Below are 18,423 nucleotides of genomic sequence, written 5' to 3' on the forward strand. Positions count from 1 at the left end.
ACAATGCGCAGCCCTGCACAGAGGGTTCATGGCAACACCACAGTTGAGCCCTAAGTAAGATACTATTTAAGACAAATAAGGATATCAGAATCTGGCCCTTTCTAAGCCAAGTATTAAAGTTTTTCTTGCCCTAAGTTTATTTTTCTCCTTTTTCTGCCATACAATGCTAATTCAGTGCTTAATATCACAAAATCATTAACTGGTTTCTCTCTTTCTTTCTGTATTGTTGAATGGCTTTTCTGTTCCATCCTGGATATAATGTGGGGACATTTGTTCGCTGTTTGGCAATGGTGTTAAATAATTCATACAATCCTCACAACGATGTATGGATAGCACATGGTGAGAAACATGATGAATCCATTCCGGCAGTAAACCAGGATGGTTATAGCAATTTTGAAGGGGCAAAATCTGCAAGCACTCCTAAAACAACTAGAAAAACAAAAGATAAAGCAACTGAGAAGGCAGAAAAAGAAAAGTCCAGTAAAGATAAAACAGCGTCTAGACCAGAATCTCAGGTAAGAATAAATCCAGGAAGCCTGTAGATAAAGTATATGTGCAACCCCAACATTTCCTAGATGTTCTTTGGCATAAAATTATATTAACTTTCCCTCACTTGGTGGTTCCATATTTACAAATAAATTGTGTCCTCATACAGAGTATAAAAGTGCTTACAGGCAGCTAAACCAGAATAACCAGGAATACATATATTTCTCTCTACCATGCTTTGTCTCCTTCCTAAATATGTAGAAATGTTAGACGATATATGTAAAATATGTTTATCTTGTATTATATGATTGATGTACTTGTTTGACTGGTCACAACAATATCATTTCGGAGACAAGCTACACCCAGCCCCTTTTGGAGATCCAGCCTCACTTACATGAAAGATATGTTGATCTCATGACTTGCACTTCAGGGGAATTCCTGGCCCTAGTACACAGCCTAAGCAGCTATGCAGTACTTGGGATTTCCCCAGGGGCCCAAGAATGAAGAAAGGAGTCTTTCCACCACATCCAGCTTCAGGTCTGAAGTAGCTTTGGTGTTGGTTACAACCCTCCTATCAGGCAGCAAGACTGGCATGGCTGGTGGAGCCACTTAGTGGTAGATTTGCTGGCATTGCCCTGCCCACCAACTCCCCTCTTCTGAGGTAGCACAATGTAAGGGTTCTGTGGCATGCAAGCAGTGTTCGTCCCCTGCGGAGGCTGCTCGCATCCTGCCTGCTCATGTGGTCCTCCCTTGGCCAAGGGTGGGTAGGCAGGATTTGTTCCTTTTGCAAAAGAGCAAAACACCAGTATATCAATTATCTGGTGCAAGGCTGCTGTCAGACTTTCAGATCTACAGTATACTGTTATTTTAAGAGACCCATGATGCGGAGCTGAGAAGAGTATTTGACCATTATAGTGCATCTCTTTTATTTTGAAAATTCGATGTTTTGCTCACAAAATGGACAATGTTCTGATAACTGAAACACTACTGTAAAATCCCCTCGTGAACGCAAACACTTAGGGAGAAAACGTGATTTGTGTCAAAGATTGATCAGTTTGTAGAAAGCTTCAGATCTTTCAAAACTTTTTTAAATTGCTCCAAGTGCTAATTTCTTTTGTTTCTAAAAACTTTCATAATTTCTTAAAATTAAAAAATATGTATAATTAAAACATTTTAAATGACCATAAGATATGTGCAAACTGACAAAAGCCAGCTTACACCCATGGAATTGACTTCATTGGAGCTAATTGCCAATATACACAGGTATAAGTAAGAGCAGAATCAGGCCCAGTAAATTCCAGATCAACAGTGAGCCAAGTCATTAAAATGGAGTGAGGGGCAAAAGTAAAGATAAACCATTTTTAGCATACAATCTTTACTATATGGTCTAATTAACCTTTATAGATTGCAGATAGACTAATTCCCAAGGAGGGAAACGAATGATAATTCATCCTTTAGTGGTATCATTTTAATTGTAATCATCCTTCTACGGGAAACCCATAGGAGGGAGTTAAAGTGAAGGATGTCTCCATGAGGTTTTCATGCAGAATTTCTCCCTAATTGTTCTGAGAGGCCTCTTCATATACCTACAGCTTCATGTGGGGGAGGTGGGGGAAATCCATGCTAACTATGGGATGCATCTTTAGCATTGTCCCGTGGTCCTTGGCGGTACAGCTTCAATGAAGCCACACTGTCAGGGCTTCTGCAACTGCAGGTGTTGTCCTCAGAAAATCTATAGAACCTCCAACTGTGTTAGATGTCTACCATCAGCTCCGCTGGGAATGGGAAAAGACATGTCCACCTCCTCTCTGCATGTATCTTGACTGTTCAGCGAGCCCTTCGTAGGATGTAGGCAAAAGGTGACAAGCTGCTACAGAGGTGGCTGAGATTCTTTCTATTCAAAATGAGCTCTGCACCTGAACTGATCAGGCACAATTGGCTTCTTAGTCAGAAAATTACCGTCCTTTTCCAAAATGATTATCTCATTGGTAAGCTAGTGTCAGTGAGAGACATTTATTTTTAACATTGATATACTTGAAATGGAATAAGAGAACTTTCATGATGATTTAATTCCAGCCATCTGGTGTGCAGTCACTCCCTACTGAGTGTGAGCATACCTGTGAACATCAGAGGATGGCATGAATAAAAAAGAGGCTTCCTTTGGCAATCACGCTCTACCAAGCAGTGAATATTAAAAGTGTGCAGGACTCTCAAAAAAGTGGGAAATTATCAAAGAGCAGAAAAAAATGACTAGATCCTAAAAAGAAATAATGACTGTAGACTAACCAATAAGTTTAGTTCACTGGCTTTGCTCCATTCCACCTTCAGCAATCTGATCCGAACAAACCTTACTGGATCTTGCGTCTCGTCATTGAACAGAGTGAGGCAGAGGTGCTGGAACTGAAGAAAGACACAGAGAGAGCAGATGAGATCAAAGCCATGAAACAAGCATGGGAGTCTGCAGAACCAGGAAGAGCTGTCAAGGTAATCGGAGCTCATCCTATTACAGTTACATTGTGTAAAAAGTCCCAAGGGTGGTTTGTGTCAGAACAGTACCAATTAGGAGCTCTGCATTCACTCCCCAGAAAGAGGGACAGTGTTGCACAGTTTAAAGAGTGAGAAGTACCCATGGGAGTCAATTAACGGCCTTCCCCTGGGGACAGACCTGTAAGGAAATGCTTCATATCCATTACTTGGGTCCTACTCCTGCAATCAGACTCACACAGCCCAATCCTTGCACCTGTGAGCATCTGATTGCAGAAACATGGCCCAATTTCATAGAGAGAGATTTTGAAAAGCTTACTGAGGAAAAACATTGAAGTCAGGGGTAGTTCCTGCCTGAGGAAAGACTTTGGGATTTGGCCCAGAGTAAAGAGTGTTTTTTATTTATTAGTTTATTACTACTTTTTACTGTTGCTAAATCTAAATGAAATGCAAAAGCAATTTTTAGAGAATTTTTTTAATTTTCCAAAAAACAGATCATAGTATTAAGAATACAGTCCAAACTTCTACAGAATCTCTCATTGACTGTTAGTGAGTAGCACTTTAAATTCTGGTTTTTGTCAGTGTTCTGTTCTTTATGGTTAACAACAGGTTGTTTTTACTGTGTAAGTGCTAACAGTTAAACAGTATCAAATGATTACAACAGTAATTGCTTAATCTAAGGGGGAAAATATATTTGTTTAAATATTTATTTGTATTGCTGATTTCTTATGTCAGTTCACACGCTGACACAACATATGTTATATGATGCCATAACAGGAGGAAAGGCAACGTGTAAAACAGGCTTTGTTTCTCCAGATATATTTGCAGGTAACCCAGCACTAGATCTGTGTAAAAATCTCAGTTTTTGCTTCCTGCCTCAGGAAGAGTTATAGACAACAGCCTAATGATGCATTGTTTATAGATGCTCCAGACAGCATTAGTATCATATATGTGGCATATACTGTATATATTCAGTATGCAAAGACTTGTAGTGATAAAAAAGTCAGCCACTTGAGTTTTAAGCTGTTGTTAAAATTTTATTGCATACTCTTGGTTTTAGTGAACCACAATCATGAGGACTTATTTAGGGACTCCTGCCCATTCACTTAAGGTGCACTTGACATAAATAGCAGTGTCACTTTATTTCCCGTGAGTATGGCATGTTAAAACTAAATAACAGATGTTTTTAAAACATATATTGAAAAACTGAATGTCAGATATTGACAAATTGTTATTGCTTCAGAGAAGATTTAAGCAGTGCCCCTCTAGAGTATATTTGTGACACAAGTCACTCTCCCATATTTATCCTTTTTTCAGTGGCTCACTAATCAGCCATGAGGGATGACTTTCTTACTTATCAAAACAAAACTACTCACCAATAATCATAAATCATATATCAACCCTTACGAAGGGTTTACTAGAGCTAAAAATTCCTTTAAAAAGATTTCTTGCATTATTTGTTACAGTTTCCTTTTTAAAAAAGATTCTTTGACATTTAAAGTAGTTTGCAGTACTTCTATTTTTTAATTATCCAGACTAAATCATTTTTTGTTTTCTAGGCTTTTCAGGAACGTATGCACTTTGTTAATAAGTGCACACAGAAGCCCACAGAGCCCACAGCTGAGCCTGAAAGAGTCAGTGTTGCACTGGGTCCAGGGGAAGGAGGTATGGGTATAACTTTTCTGCAAAACAAGTTGTCCTACCTAGAAGAATTCTAATTTAAAGTTATTCAGAAAGAGTAATTACATGGCAGGCAGGAGGCTGCAGAAATGAAAATTCTGGGACAGAATTTATATAGTACAGACTTTTCTGTGATGCATCCTAAATTATGGCCTATGCATGTCTTAGCCTATTTTTTAATACAGACTTGTGATCCTAGGAGATTAAACATCCCATCGTGCATTACTCTTTTGATCAGAACAACCTTTCTCATTAAATGCTGATGGCAAATGGATAACATAGCTCTCATCAAAATTGTTCAGTGCACATTGGGGTTCTAACTAGTAAACGCTACTTTAGTTATTTGTGTACGTTCATTGCAAAAACACATACCCTATTGAACTATGTTTGATGTAGAGGTCATAGCTGTAGAAATATTAAAAATGAATTCAGAAGCTGAAATAGTCACCATGATTCAAGGACATTACTATTTCTTGATGTTCATTTTCTGTTTTAACGTAATGCTTCTGAAAAGGGCCAGACTGACCGTTCTGGAAAGTGACGTACTAGCCACAGAGCATATGCAGCACATACTGTAGCAGCACAAGCTTCTCCACAGACTCTACAAACGTCATCCAACTTTCTGGCAGGGCATATTTCTAGGGGTAGCTCAGTTTCCATTTCCTAACAATCTCTGGACTCTGTGAGAATTCCAACAAGAGTAAAATTGTCCTGGTGGTTTTTTTGTTGCAGCACCTTGCTGCTAAGAATAGTACTGAGATCAGCCCACCAGAGAGTACACAGTATCAAATACCAACCTGATTGTAACAACATTGGTCTCTGTGAATTTGGGTGGAATTCAAACGTGTGACTAATATGTGCACGAATCAAAAATATGCCCACACCCACTCATTAAACTGTTAACACTAATACATTGCCAAATAGGAAAATAATTCTTAACTGTATATATCAGAACATAAAGCCCAAGAGATTGTCACCTAGCCCACCATGTCTTGTGCTTTATAGGTATACTGCAATAGCTACTTCTTACATTTTAAATGGAGTTAAATCTCGAATTTTTATTTCCTTGTATATTAGGTTGTAGAACAGAGTCCCCATAATTAATAGTTATCCTGCAGCTGCTTTTAGGATGAGTTCCCCTTATCTGGAGAGAGAGACACCTGATGTCTAGACTTCTCCTACAATATATACAAAATGTTGCTGTCTTACTGCTGGCCATTTAGGTTTGTACAAGAGAGGCAATTTTAAATTTAGCAGTGGTTTTCAAACTGAGGTACGCGTACCCCTAGGGTTACGTGAGCTCTCATCATGAGAAAAATCCTGAAATGGCGAACTTATCCCTTACAGACCTTTTTTTTCTGTTTTCATAGGTATATTATAACCCTATTTTAGATGGGGGGTATGTGGTAGACTACATTATTTGGAAAGGGATATGCAGCCTAAAACATTTGAAAACCATTGTGTTAAGGAATACACAGTAATGAAAAAAATCTGGGCAGCATTTCCAGCAGATTAATTTTCTGAGTAAAATTGTATCATACTCATTCAGTAAATTCGAAATGTTGATCATATGTTTCATTTATCCTGAACCTGCGGATTGCCCCCCTTACTTGACACACATTTATTATTTTTAAAACCACAGCTATATTTCATACATTTAATACAGTTCAACTGTTTTGGGTCTGGAGTGCTCAGAACATGAGTGCAACATGATCATTTGATTAACATGGTCACCAACCATGTACTGAATGCCAAAATTTGAACTAAATTGAGCATTTACGTTCTGATCCAAAGACTCTTGAAGTAAATGGAAGACTTTCTGTTGATTTTGATGGGTTTTGGATCAGTCCCTTAAAGAGTGGCAGTTGGAGAAAGGGGCCTTTGAGAGCATTTTTGTGTGCATTATCTTTGTAAATGTTGTTTTGTTCTGGAGAATAATTATCTGATGAATAGCCCCAAAGGCACTTACAATTCTTCATTTAGCACCCTTGCTAGACCACCATGTAGAAGGCTCCTTCACTACCCATATGCTGCATGCTCAACCCCCCATGCACAGTACCATAGGCCAGCTACCACAAATAAGGTACAGTAGGCCACAGCCAGCTGATACTCTGGGGGAGTGGCTGTCCTGGTAAAGTCCATCTACCACGAAATTTGTGTGGGAGAAGGAAAGGAAGGTGGTATAGTTCTTGTACACAAGGCTATATTAAGGCATAAGCACTGTAGACCTGGGTCTAGGGCTGCAGCTCCTGGAGTCATGGGATGACATCAGGAATTCAGCTTTAATTTTTAAAAAAGTTATTTTTCTAGCCCTCATGCTTGCAAAGAAAAACTTGAAATGTGAATCAAGTGTAACTGATGTAGTATCACTTGCCTGGCTCTGCAGACAGCCTGCGAAATAGCTCTCCGAGACATATGAAGTGGGACATGAACTCTCTGACAGGCAGGAACATCTTAATGGAACATCTTGTTGCTTTCCAGGGCCCTCGTCAACACTACCCCAGCAGAGGACCGTGGGCTAGGAGGAGAAGAAAATCTCCTTTCTGCCGTCCTGTCTTGGCTTTGCTGGGCTAGTGATGGAAGACGCCTCCCCACGCTGCTCTAGTGGGTAATAGCTGAGGCCTTCAGGACAGACAACAGTCCTTTTAAAAACAGAGACTAGTGATCCAGGGAGGGGAAAGTCCCAGTTTGGCCAAAGAGAAGTGATGGTCCCCACCCAACACTAACCCAGGCCAGGGCTCTTGTGTAGGTGGCTTCTCCTTCTCACTCGGGGAAGGGCCACAAGGGGACCAAGATCGGCTTAATCTGGCCATGTTTGTATTTAAGATTAAAAATTCAACAGCTGAAAAAGACGTCAGCAGTAAATGAAAATGTTGTGCTCTCTGCCTGATATAAACAGGAGAGCAAGAACAGTGAAGCTTTCTCAGTAAATTAAACTCTCATCAAACCAAAACAATCTTGGCTCATTTAATCCTATTGTCACAGAATGACATAGTGTTGTGCACAAGTTGTGTAATAAAAAACACAACTGATATCAACCTGAGGGAAAGTTGGAGTTGTAAAGAGATGAAGCATTGAACATGTATAGATTTTAAAATATCCTGTTTAAAATCTTGAGTTTTATTCAAAGTTTTGGAACAGGTACAGAGAAGGGCTACTAGGATGATCCGAGGAATGGAAACCCTGTCTTATGAAAGGAGACTCAAAGAGCTTGGCTTGTTTAGCCTAACCAAAACAAGGCAGAGGGGAGATATGATTGTTCTCTATAAATATATCAGAGGGATAAATACCAGAGAGGGAGAGGAATTATTTAAGATCAGTACCAATGTGGATACAAGAACAAATGGATATAAACTGGCCATCAGGAAGTTTAGACTTGAAATTAGACAAAGGTTTCTAACCATCAGAGGAGTGAAGTTCTAGAACAGCCTTCCAAGGGGAGCAGTGGGGGCAAAAGACATATCTGGCTTCAAGACTAAGCTTGCTAAATTTATGGAGGGGATGATATGATAGGATAGCCTAATTTTGGCAATTAATTTATCTTCAACTATTAGCAGTAGATTTGCCCAATGGTCTCTGATGGGATGTTAGATGGTGTGGGATCTGAGTTACTACAGAGAATTCTTTCCTGGGTGTCTGGCTGGTGAGTCTTGCCCACATGCTCAGGGTTTAGCTGATCGCCATATTTGGGGTTGGGAAGGAATTTTCTTCCAGGGCAGATTGGCAGAGGCCCTGGGGGTTTTTCGCCTTCCTCTGCAGTGTGGGGCACGAGTCACTTGCTGGAGGATTTAAACCCTGAAGTCTTTAAACCACAATTTGAGGACTTCAGTAGCTCAGACATAGGTTAGCGGTTTGTTACAGGAGTGGGTGGGTGAGATTCTGTGGTCTGCGTTGTGCAGGAGGTCAGACTAGATGATCATAATGGTCCCTTCTGACCTTAAGGTCTATGATTCTATGATGAGCAGTTCTGTGAATTCTATTTCCCTCCCCGCCTTAACAGGAACTTAGAGTCAAGTAATTAGAATGGAAAATAGGGAGTTTAGATATGCCAGCTTAGCGATTTAGATTTCAGTAGTGATTTGGGCCTTCAATTTAATTTAATTTTATTTCTTGCTATTTATTAATTGAGTTTGTCATTTTACCCATATATGCAATTTAGGAGGATCATCCAGCGGGGGAGAGCAATTTTTTTAACAGAATGAATGCACATTTAGCTTTTCATATGAAGCATTTCAAAACTCTTTTTAAAAATTAATTTGAAACAGCTACAGTTATCTGCAAATACTGACACAAAAGCTTCCAGCCTAGGAGTAAAATCTTTTAATGCTCAAGCACTATCTTTCTTGTTGCTGGGGAGAAAATTCCAATAATATCTTTAAAAGCCTCTTGTTGGTTCCTGTATTAAATAAAGGAACCAGATACTTTCATAGAAACAAACTATAGTGAGCACCATTACATCTTGAAATTTACCCGAGTACTTGTAGTCAAATTTGCCACAGCTTTTGCAGCATTTCATAGTCAAAGTAAAAGGAATACAGCAAATACCACAGTGTAGGGTTTATACAGTGGTGTGGTTAACATCACCCTGGTGGAAGCCATGACCCCGATGGATAACTACGTGCTGGCCAATAGTCCAGTCTCACCGACATCGAGGACAGGGGCCCCCAGAACCAGGACACCGAACCCTAGCAAGGACCATGCTAGGAGAGGAGGCTGAAGGTGGCTGAGCCAGCCGCCCCCCTTTGGATTGCTCCCACCCAGAGGACATGACCAAGGTGGAGCAGTGAGGGGACCAGGATTGCCAAGGAAAGGGGTATGCCCCACTTGGAGACCCTACGACCCCAGAAGGGAACCAGCCGCCTCTGACCCTGAAGGGGAGCTGCTTCGAGTGTGCACAGGAAGGGCATGTTAGGCAGGAGTGTTCCTTTATGGATTGTAGCTATGGCCAGGCATGGATGACAGGCACGAAAGATTGTAAGTGGGGCCCAGCCAAAATGCTGCTTGCAGGTATGGGTCAAAGAGCTGAAGAGATGGGCCTGGTAGTCTCCAGGTTTAGCCAAACCATTGTACGGGCAACCATGATAGAGTCTCCCAATATGCCAGATGCTCCGATCTACCCCGAGCGCATCCATGGGGATGTGTGACTCTACCCTGTGACAAACATGCTGCTGAGGGTAGGAGGTCACATGGAGACTTGCCGAGTCAGCCTGGCAGCCACCCTGACCTACTTGATCCTTTTAGGGCAAGCCTGGAAGTGGATTAGGGAGCTCCTCAAGCACTGGAGCAGGAATCCCCCACAGAAAGCAACCCAGAGCTGAAAATGAGCAGGCTTATGGGTCAAGATATGGCAGAAGACCCTGGAGGAGGGCTCCTCTGGATAGCCAGGGACACCAACTCAGCAGCCTGCTAGCTCTAGGGACAAGGAAATAAGTCATGATTGGCTTACCAGAAGATGAGGACTTTGTGTGGGAACAACAAGAGGACTAGACACTAAGCCACACCTGGGAGCAGGTGGCCATCTCTGATGGGGAGGAAGGCGAAACTCAATGGGCAAAGCAGTGGCCCCCACTTCGAACTCTGGAACAAGCAGCTTTACTGAGTCATGAGAGACCCCCAAGTCCCCTCCCCCTCCCCCGCAAGTGATGGCTACTGGTACCCAAGAAGTTCTGCTGGAGGTTACCACACTTAGGGAGAGAAAAGACACTGGAGAGGGTGGCCCTTAGAGTCTTCTGGCCAGGCATCCACAAAGAGGTGCATAACTTCAGTGCCTTGTGCCCCAAATGCTAGCTGACAGGGCCCTAAGGGATGCCAAAGACCTCCCTAATCTGCTCCCCATGGTGGGTGTACCCTTCAAATGGGTAGGAATGGATTTAGTGGGCACCCTTCAGGAGAACGAACAAGGCCACCATTATATATTAGTGATAGTAGAATGTGCCATGTAGTACCCTGAAGCCAACCCGCTACACACAACTAATGCACCCACCATAGCGAATGAACTCATGAAGATCAGAATATGAAGGCAAACATTGACAGACAAGGGATCCAACTTCTCGTCTGAACTGATGCAGGAATTGTGCAAACTGCTGAAGATGAAAGCCCTCAGGATTTCTGTCTACCATCTGCCAATAGATGGGCTGGTGGAGCTGTTCAGTGGGAAACTGAAAGCCATGTTGAGCAAATTCATTGACGCAGACCCTTGGCACTGGGACCAGCTGCTACCATCATTGCTATTTGCTGTACCAGAGATTGCACAAGCCTCCTTAGGGTTCTTGCCCTTTGATCTTCTGTATGGGAGGCAACCCCGAGGAATTTTGGCCCTCCTTTGGGGAGCATGGGAAGAACAGGAGTCTCTGGTCATGGGCTCAGTGCAGTATGTGCTCCAACTACGAGTACACCTGAAAACACTAGTGGGATTTGCCAAGGAAAACCTGTTGAAGGCCCAACAAACCCAGAAATGTACCTACAACAAGGGGGTACAATGTGAACATTCAAACGAGGAGACAGGGTGGTGGTGTTACTCCTGACATCTGAATCAAAACTACTGGCCCAGTGACGGGGGCCATCTGAAGTAGTAAGAAAGGTAAGACCAATGGACTATAACATCCATCAGCCTGTGAGATGGAAGAACATACAAATGTATCACATCTGATGGCCCTGTATGCCCCAGAACCAGAAGTGGGGCCTCAAGCCATTACATCCCCGGACCAAATCCCTGTGCCAGAGCGGTCAGAGATCGACTGGAGGCAGTAAGCCCAAACACTACAACTGACTCAGGCCTTCCCCATGGTGTTTTTTGCCCTCCCAGGGAGGACTCCCTTAACCCAACATCACATTGCAATGATGCCCAGACAGAGAATCATCAAGCCCTGCTGAAGATGTGGGAAGCACCCCTGGCTATGCTAAGCCTGGGGGTCATCGAGGAATCCCACAGTGAGTGGAGGAATCTTTTTGTGCTAGTGCCAAAATCTGATAGCTCAACAAGATTCTACACAGACTTTAGAAAGATCGATGCTATATCAAGAATCAACATGTATCTGATGCCTCAGGTGGATGAGCTACTACAGAGACTGGGAACCCCGAGTACCATGTTTGATTTGACCAAGGGGTACTGGCAAATCCCCCGGACAAAGGCATCCTGGGAAAAGACAGCCTTCCCTACTCCCTTCAGCCTCTATCAGTTTGTGACCGTGCCCTTTGGCCTGTGTGGAGCAGCCGCCACCTTTTAGTGACTGATAGACAAGGTGCTGCATCCCCGCTGCCATTATGCAGCTGTCTGTATTGATGACATAGCCATCTATAGCTGCAGCTAGGAAGACCACCTACAGCACATCACTGCGATTATGCAGGCCCTCAAGAAGTCAAATCCTGCCAAATACCACCTGGGACAGAGAGAAGTAACATACCTTGGGTACACTATGGGATAGGACTGGCTACATCCCCGGTGGATAGAGTCCATGTATTGACCTATTGCCTGACCCCATCAACCTAGAAGCAAGTACCACATTTCCTAGACCTTGCTGGATATTATAGGCTGTGCCTGGCTTCACCACGGTAGCTGCTGCCCTTACTGACCTGGTAAAAAGCACCCGCCGCAGAAAGGTGCAAGGGACAGAGGAAAGTGACAAGGCCTTCAGCACTTTGAAGAAATCGCTAACCCAGATGCCAGTTCTCTTCAACCATAATTTTTCAAAACTGTTTATCCTCCAGATGGACACGTTGGAAGTGGGTCTCTGGGCTGTGTTGACCTAAGAGGTAGAACTACTAATTTCATACAAAATTTCAAATGCTACATAATTTAGAGATGAAACAGAGCTGTAACATTTGGATCAAAAATTCAAACAAACCAGAGTCTGGGGGCACGTGATTCTAAGATTTTAATCTGGTCTGTTATGAAGATGGGGTCAAAAACTGAATTCTGATTTAGGATTCAACTCTCCTTTCCCCCGCAAAGCTCAGAGGACTTTGGACCTGGGGTTTTGCTTTAGGTCTGTCAGCACTTACAGTATCATAGCATTCTCCCGACACCAGACATAATAAAGGTTGAAAAATTGTTTCTGTAATAAGTGCTTAATTTCACATACTCATAACTATCTCACACTTTTGCCTTTGGGGCTGATACTTTGCTCTCGGATCCTTTCGGGAGATGAATAACTTGGAAATGGCTGAAAGTGGCCATAATAGTTTGTGAGCAATATGGGTTTAACTAAGTTTATATATAAAATAGATATTGTGAAGGTTTAAAAATGTTCCTTGACAGATGTACAATACTTTCCATCTTCTAGGATTCTGTAGTGATAACACAAGAAATAGCAGTAGCTAAATGTTAGTTGTTCTCCTGCTCAGCTTGTAATAATGTGTGCCGCTGAGCCAGAAGAGGATAGAACTTTATTAAGAAGGAGAGGAAAATTTTCATGGCAAAACAAAGTAACCAGTTTAATCTATTTTATTGCAGATGCAGTTTCTCCTGTGCCTGAAATAACAGCATCACCAGCAGGCACTGACACAAGCATACAGGCTCTGCAAAAGGAATGGGAACCTCTAGACCTAACCCCCTACATTAGGTAAATTGTAGCAAATGTAATTAAATGCTAAAAAATATGTTAATGCAGTATTTACAGTAAGAATTTACAAATAGAAGAGTTAGAAATGCATTATATTGTTTCCACAACTCTAACTCATCCCTGGGTGCATACAGTATAGACTACAGTACTTTGAATTACTGTATATGGTATTAGCCTTTATATGCCTGTCACAGTAGCTGTAGAAACCACGATCGCATTCTGAGCTCACTTTCATGTTATGAAACCGAAGTAATTCAGCTGAAGTCAATAGTTTTTTCAATAGAGGTATAAGTGATATCAGAATTCGGCTTGATACCTGACTTTTGTGTGTTTAAAATCTATGCCTTATTATAGCTAAGTGCAATTAATTTTCTTTGTATAAAAATAAATAAAACAGGAATTGAACAATAGCACAGTGTGTGACATGAGAATTAAATAGGTGGAATCCAGACAATGCACATGCTGGGAAATTTATTTTAATATGTGTTAGTTTCAATGATCAGACATTAAAATAATCATACTTAGTGCACTTCCAGTATGTCAGTGTGTGATGCAAGATTCAAGTACTATATTTAATGCAATGTAATGTGATGATAATGATACATTTAAATAAATATGTCTAATCACTGGAATAAACACATGTTTTACTGCGTGTTAATGTGCAGCTATCTAGATATAGACACACTTAGGCCCCAGTTCACTGAAGCATGTTTTAAGTCCGTTCCTGTTCAGGCCAGCAATTAAGCACGTCATTGACTTCAATGGAACTTAAGCACATTGTGACGGGTTGGGTCACAGAGATCCCCTTGGGACTGTCACCTGATGTGCCGAGACTATCTCTGAGCCGTTGTCCCTGCCAGCTTGGGACTTCAGTACCCTGTCTTGTTGAGCCAGACACGCTAGCCTGCTGCAAACACAGACCCAGGTCCAAACCACGTCCACCAAAAGCTGCAGACTTAACTGAAAACAGCTTAAGAAGTGCTCCTGTCTCTAGCACCCAGATACCCAGTTCCCAGTAGGATCCAAACCCCAAATAAATGCATTTTACTCTGTATAAAGTTTATACAGGGTAAACTCAAAAATTGTCTGTCCTCTCTAACACTGATAGAGAGATATGCAGAGCTGTTTACTCCCCCAGGTATTAATTACTTACTCTGGATTAATTAATAAGCAAAAAGTGATTTTATTAAGTATAAAAAGTAGAATTTAAGTGGTTCCAAGTAATAACAGACAGAACAAAGCAAGTCACCAAGTAAAATAAAGCAAAACATGCAAGTCTAAGCCTAATACATTTAAGAAACTGATTACAGATGAAATCTCACCCTGAAAGATGTTCCAATAAGCTTCTTTCAAACACTAGATTCCTTCCTAGTCTGGGCCCAATCCTTTCCCCTGTTACAATCCTTGTTAGTTCCAGCTTAGGTGGTAACTAGGGGATTTCTCATGACTGGAACCTCCTTTGTTCTCTTCAACCCCCTTTTATAGCTTTGGCACAAGGCAGGAATATTTTGTCTCTATGGGTCCCCACCCCTCCTTCCAAATGGAAAAGCACCAGGTTTAAGATGGATTCCAGTACCAGGGAACATGGTCACATATCCTGTGAGACCCCCAAGCCTTCATTCTTCCTGGCCTGACTCACAGGAAGGCTTGCAAGTAAACAGAGCCATCTACAGTCAATTGTCCTGGTTGATGGGAGCCATCAAGATTCTAAACCACCATTAATGGCCCACACTTTGCATAACTACAATAGGACCTCAGAGTTATATTTTATATTCCTAATTTCAGATACAAGAATGATACATGCATACAAATGGGATGAACACACTCAGTAGATTATAAGCTTTATAATGATACCTTACAAGAGACCTTTTGCTTGAAGCATATTCCAGTTACATTATATTCACACTCATTAGCATATTTTCATAAAATCATATGAAGTGCAATGTCACACACTTGCTTAAAGTTAAGCACATATTGAAGTGCTGTCCTGCATAAGGACAATTTCCTGAATCAGTGCTTTAATTGGGAAGGAAACTGGTATGATACTGAAGAGAATGAAATTAAGACAGCAGACAATTTGACCCAATATCTTGTCACATGCTTGACTCTTTCTAGGATTTTATGTTATGTCTTCAATAGTTTATAGCATCTTTATTTCTCAATCAATTTTTATTAACATCATCAAAACGCTTACAGGTACTCACTGAGCACATACCATTTCAAAATTGTGTTGAGTTATTGCAATATGAAAAAGATCTGAAAATGTCCCTGTTTTGTGAGAAACACCTGAATTCCCATCCAGATAACTAAAATAGGGATGAGCACAATTTTACGAAAATTTTAAAACAAAGGATCAAGCATGAGAAATTTTGGCCAAAAGAATCATTTTTCCAGTTATGATCATCGGTAAACAATGGGTGAGAATAAAAGTGGCTCCTTAGCCATACTTAGAATCATGATATAACATTGAATTGTACAACCTGATATATTGTATACAGGCGATCAGTCTTGTAAAAACTGTTCTGATCTGCCTTTGAAGTGAGACAAATAATGTTTGTATTTCCTACAGAAAAACAGTGCCTGAGCCTGTGCTAAGAAATGAGTCTATCATTCAACAGCAGGAGCTGCGTAAAGCAGAAGAAATAAATCATTTTAGGGAGCTTCGGCAGCTGGTTCTGGAACAAAGAGAAAAAGACCAAAATGCTCGCACATTATTGAAGCAAAATATGCTTGAAATGTATGAGCATCTACAAGTAAGTCCATAGATAGGTTTTCTGTGATTTCAGCCACCTATGCACACACACCCATTTGGCCTTCTATAATAAGTACACTTCATTAGAGTAAATGAGCCTGAAATTTCACTTCAGCCATGGTTAAAGCACAAGGTTCCCAGAAAAATAGGAGTGTCACACAACATTGTAGAGGTGATACTCTAGAATACATTTCTTGAGGTACTACATTCTAGGGGCACTACTTTGTAAATAACGTAGCAGGATGGTGCAAAGTGAGAGTAAGCGGAGTGTTTGGTACATACCTGTATGTATGTCCTAGATCTGGCATTTCCAGTTTGGCCTGTTTTTGATGCAGAGCTATGTAGCTTTTTTCAGTAAGGAGAGGAAACTTAGTACAAAATAAAAAACTGGATTGTCAAAAAAATAATCACTGCTGATGTTTTCAGTTGAACGAGACAATATTGGTATGTTGCAGTCTTCCTGAAATCTGCATAAGGCCAGCTAGCAAGCTATTAGAGTTCTTAAGTCTTGATGAACCACAGCTACAAATAATACACTCAGCAGAAGGTATAACATTAGTGTAGTATGTCAAGGTTGGGATCTATTTAATAGATGAAGTGGGTAAAGATACCTTAACAAAATTGACTTAAGCTTTAAGAGTCAATAAGAGCAATATGATTTTTGACAAGCAAGCCACAGAGACGCATTAATCACCATGAATCAAATGACCCCAGTCCTGATCTTTTAGAGTTGGATTAGAGCCAGTGAAAGTATCCTTCCAATAAGATGGATTGATTTATTGCAGTCATTTTAACTTTCTCCTTCATAAAAGCTCCCATATGCCATACTGAATGATGCACAATACATAAATAGGTATATAAAATAAACTGACGGATTACAGGCCTACAACGGGTGAAGGGAGCTTGTAGGACTTGGTCCTTAATAAAGCACACACAATGATTTTCAGAATTTACTAGTGTTTTTAGGTGCCTTAATTTTAAGGTGCCCAACTTGGAACATCTTAAAGGGGCTTGATTTTTAGAGGGTTGTTGTTCAGCACTCAAAATCTTCAGTCACTTCTGAACATCTTGGCCACACTAATCAGCACTTAAAGTGTTTTCATCCATAGATCTCAGAGCACAAGGATAGCTAAGTATCATTATTCCTGTTTTACAGATGGGGAATCTGAAGCATGGAGAGGTTAAGGGGGAAAATTTCAAAAGTGAGTTTGGGGCCTACGTCTCATTGAAGGTCAGAGGGACTTGGACGGCTTAGTCACTTTTGAAAATGGGACTTAGCATAAAATTTTCAGGAGTGCCTAAATCTCATTTTCAAAAGTGACAAAGGCTCTTAGGAGCTTGACTTGCAATGATATTTAGGTCCCATAGTCACTTCTGATAGTGTGGATAGTCCTCTAATTGCTTATGGTACTAGATAGTCCTCTAGTACACTAATTGCTTATGGTACTAGAAATGCTTTTAAAAAGAAGATTGTTGTAAACTATTTCCTCTTCTTCATGATGTAAAAGATCACCTGTTTGTAATCACTGAGCAACTCTGTCACAGGACTATAGACAATGCATATGCATTAACAAGTAAGGGAGAAACTAGAAGATCAGGAGCAAGAAACATAAATGTCAGGGTACACAACCTTATTATATATATGCATGCTCATTTGTTTTTGGATAGGCATCCTTAGATGAAGCACGAGGCAAGGTTCTCAGTGCTCGGGAAGCATACAGAAGTAAGCTACTAGAGGCTGAACTCAAAAAACAAGAAGCACTAGCCGCTGAAGAAGCAGCCATTCGAGCAGAGCAAGAGAAGAAAAGTCCAGATGCACAGAAAAAAAAGCAAGGAAAAAGTGCAGGGAAAAAAAAGTAACTGCCTGAAAAGTTAACTCTACCCATTGTTTAGGAAAGAGAATTTATTTTTAATGATGAAAAGAATTATTCAACATTTTTCTAAGTCGATGTTTTGTTACCCAGAAAATGCATTTTTTTCTCTTTTCCAGGTATTATTCCAAAATCCATCTAGTATTTCTTTCTTTTTAACATGAAAAGTTTGTGGTTTTCATATGATAAATGATAATCACTACCATTACAGTTTATCTGTTTTAACTGAAATAAAATTTTGCACTAAAAATATTCATATTGTATCGGACTTGTTCTCCCAGTACCACGTGTCTGTCCCCCTATTTTTCAATTAAAAAAACCAGTCAACAAGAAGGCAATAACTTCGCTGAAAGGATTGGATCAAAAAGAAAAGAGGTATTATTTTTAATAGAGCACAAGGAATCAAGAAAAGTCGCTTACCCTCATGTGGAAATTTCTCTAGCATTCCAAAAGGTTTACAGATGTCCAGTTTCAAGACTGTACCTAGGACCAGTTTCTTCGATGGGCTTATACTCTTGACTTCACCCGGGTCAAACTAAGGATGAATTTGGGTTCTTAGATTCTGTGTCACTGAATTTTGCAGAAACAT

At 40.8% G+C, this 18,423-nt stretch overlaps 1 protein-coding gene across 3 annotated transcripts in view; it reads left to right on the top strand.

Annotated features, from left to right (window-relative positions):
- ADGB (androglobin) overlaps positions 1–18,086 on the top strand; it is a 226,004-nt gene extending 207,918 nt beyond the window's left edge. For all 3 annotated transcript variants that reach the window (XM_048844305.2, XM_048844306.2, XM_048844307.2), the window contains 6 exons: positions 334–515; positions 2,815–2,970; positions 4,530–4,635; positions 13,103–13,211; positions 15,781–15,964; positions 17,632–18,086. In XM_048844305.2, coding sequence (XP_048700262.2) covers positions 334–515; positions 2,815–2,970; positions 4,530–4,635; positions 13,103–13,211; positions 15,781–15,964; positions 17,632–17,823 — 929 coding nt within the window. In that variant the 3' untranslated portion in view covers positions 17,824–18,086. The remainder of the gene's footprint in view (positions 1–333; positions 516–2,814; positions 2,971–4,529; positions 4,636–13,102; positions 13,212–15,780; positions 15,965–17,631) is intronic.
- The last annotated feature ends 337 nt before the right edge of the window (positions 18,087–18,423 follow it).

The sequence above is a fragment of the Caretta caretta genome, chromosome 3 (genome assembly GCF_965140235.1).
Source record: "Caretta caretta isolate rCarCar2 chromosome 3, rCarCar1.hap1, whole genome shotgun sequence".
Taxonomy (NCBI): Eukaryota; Metazoa; Chordata; order Testudines; family Cheloniidae; genus Caretta; species Caretta caretta.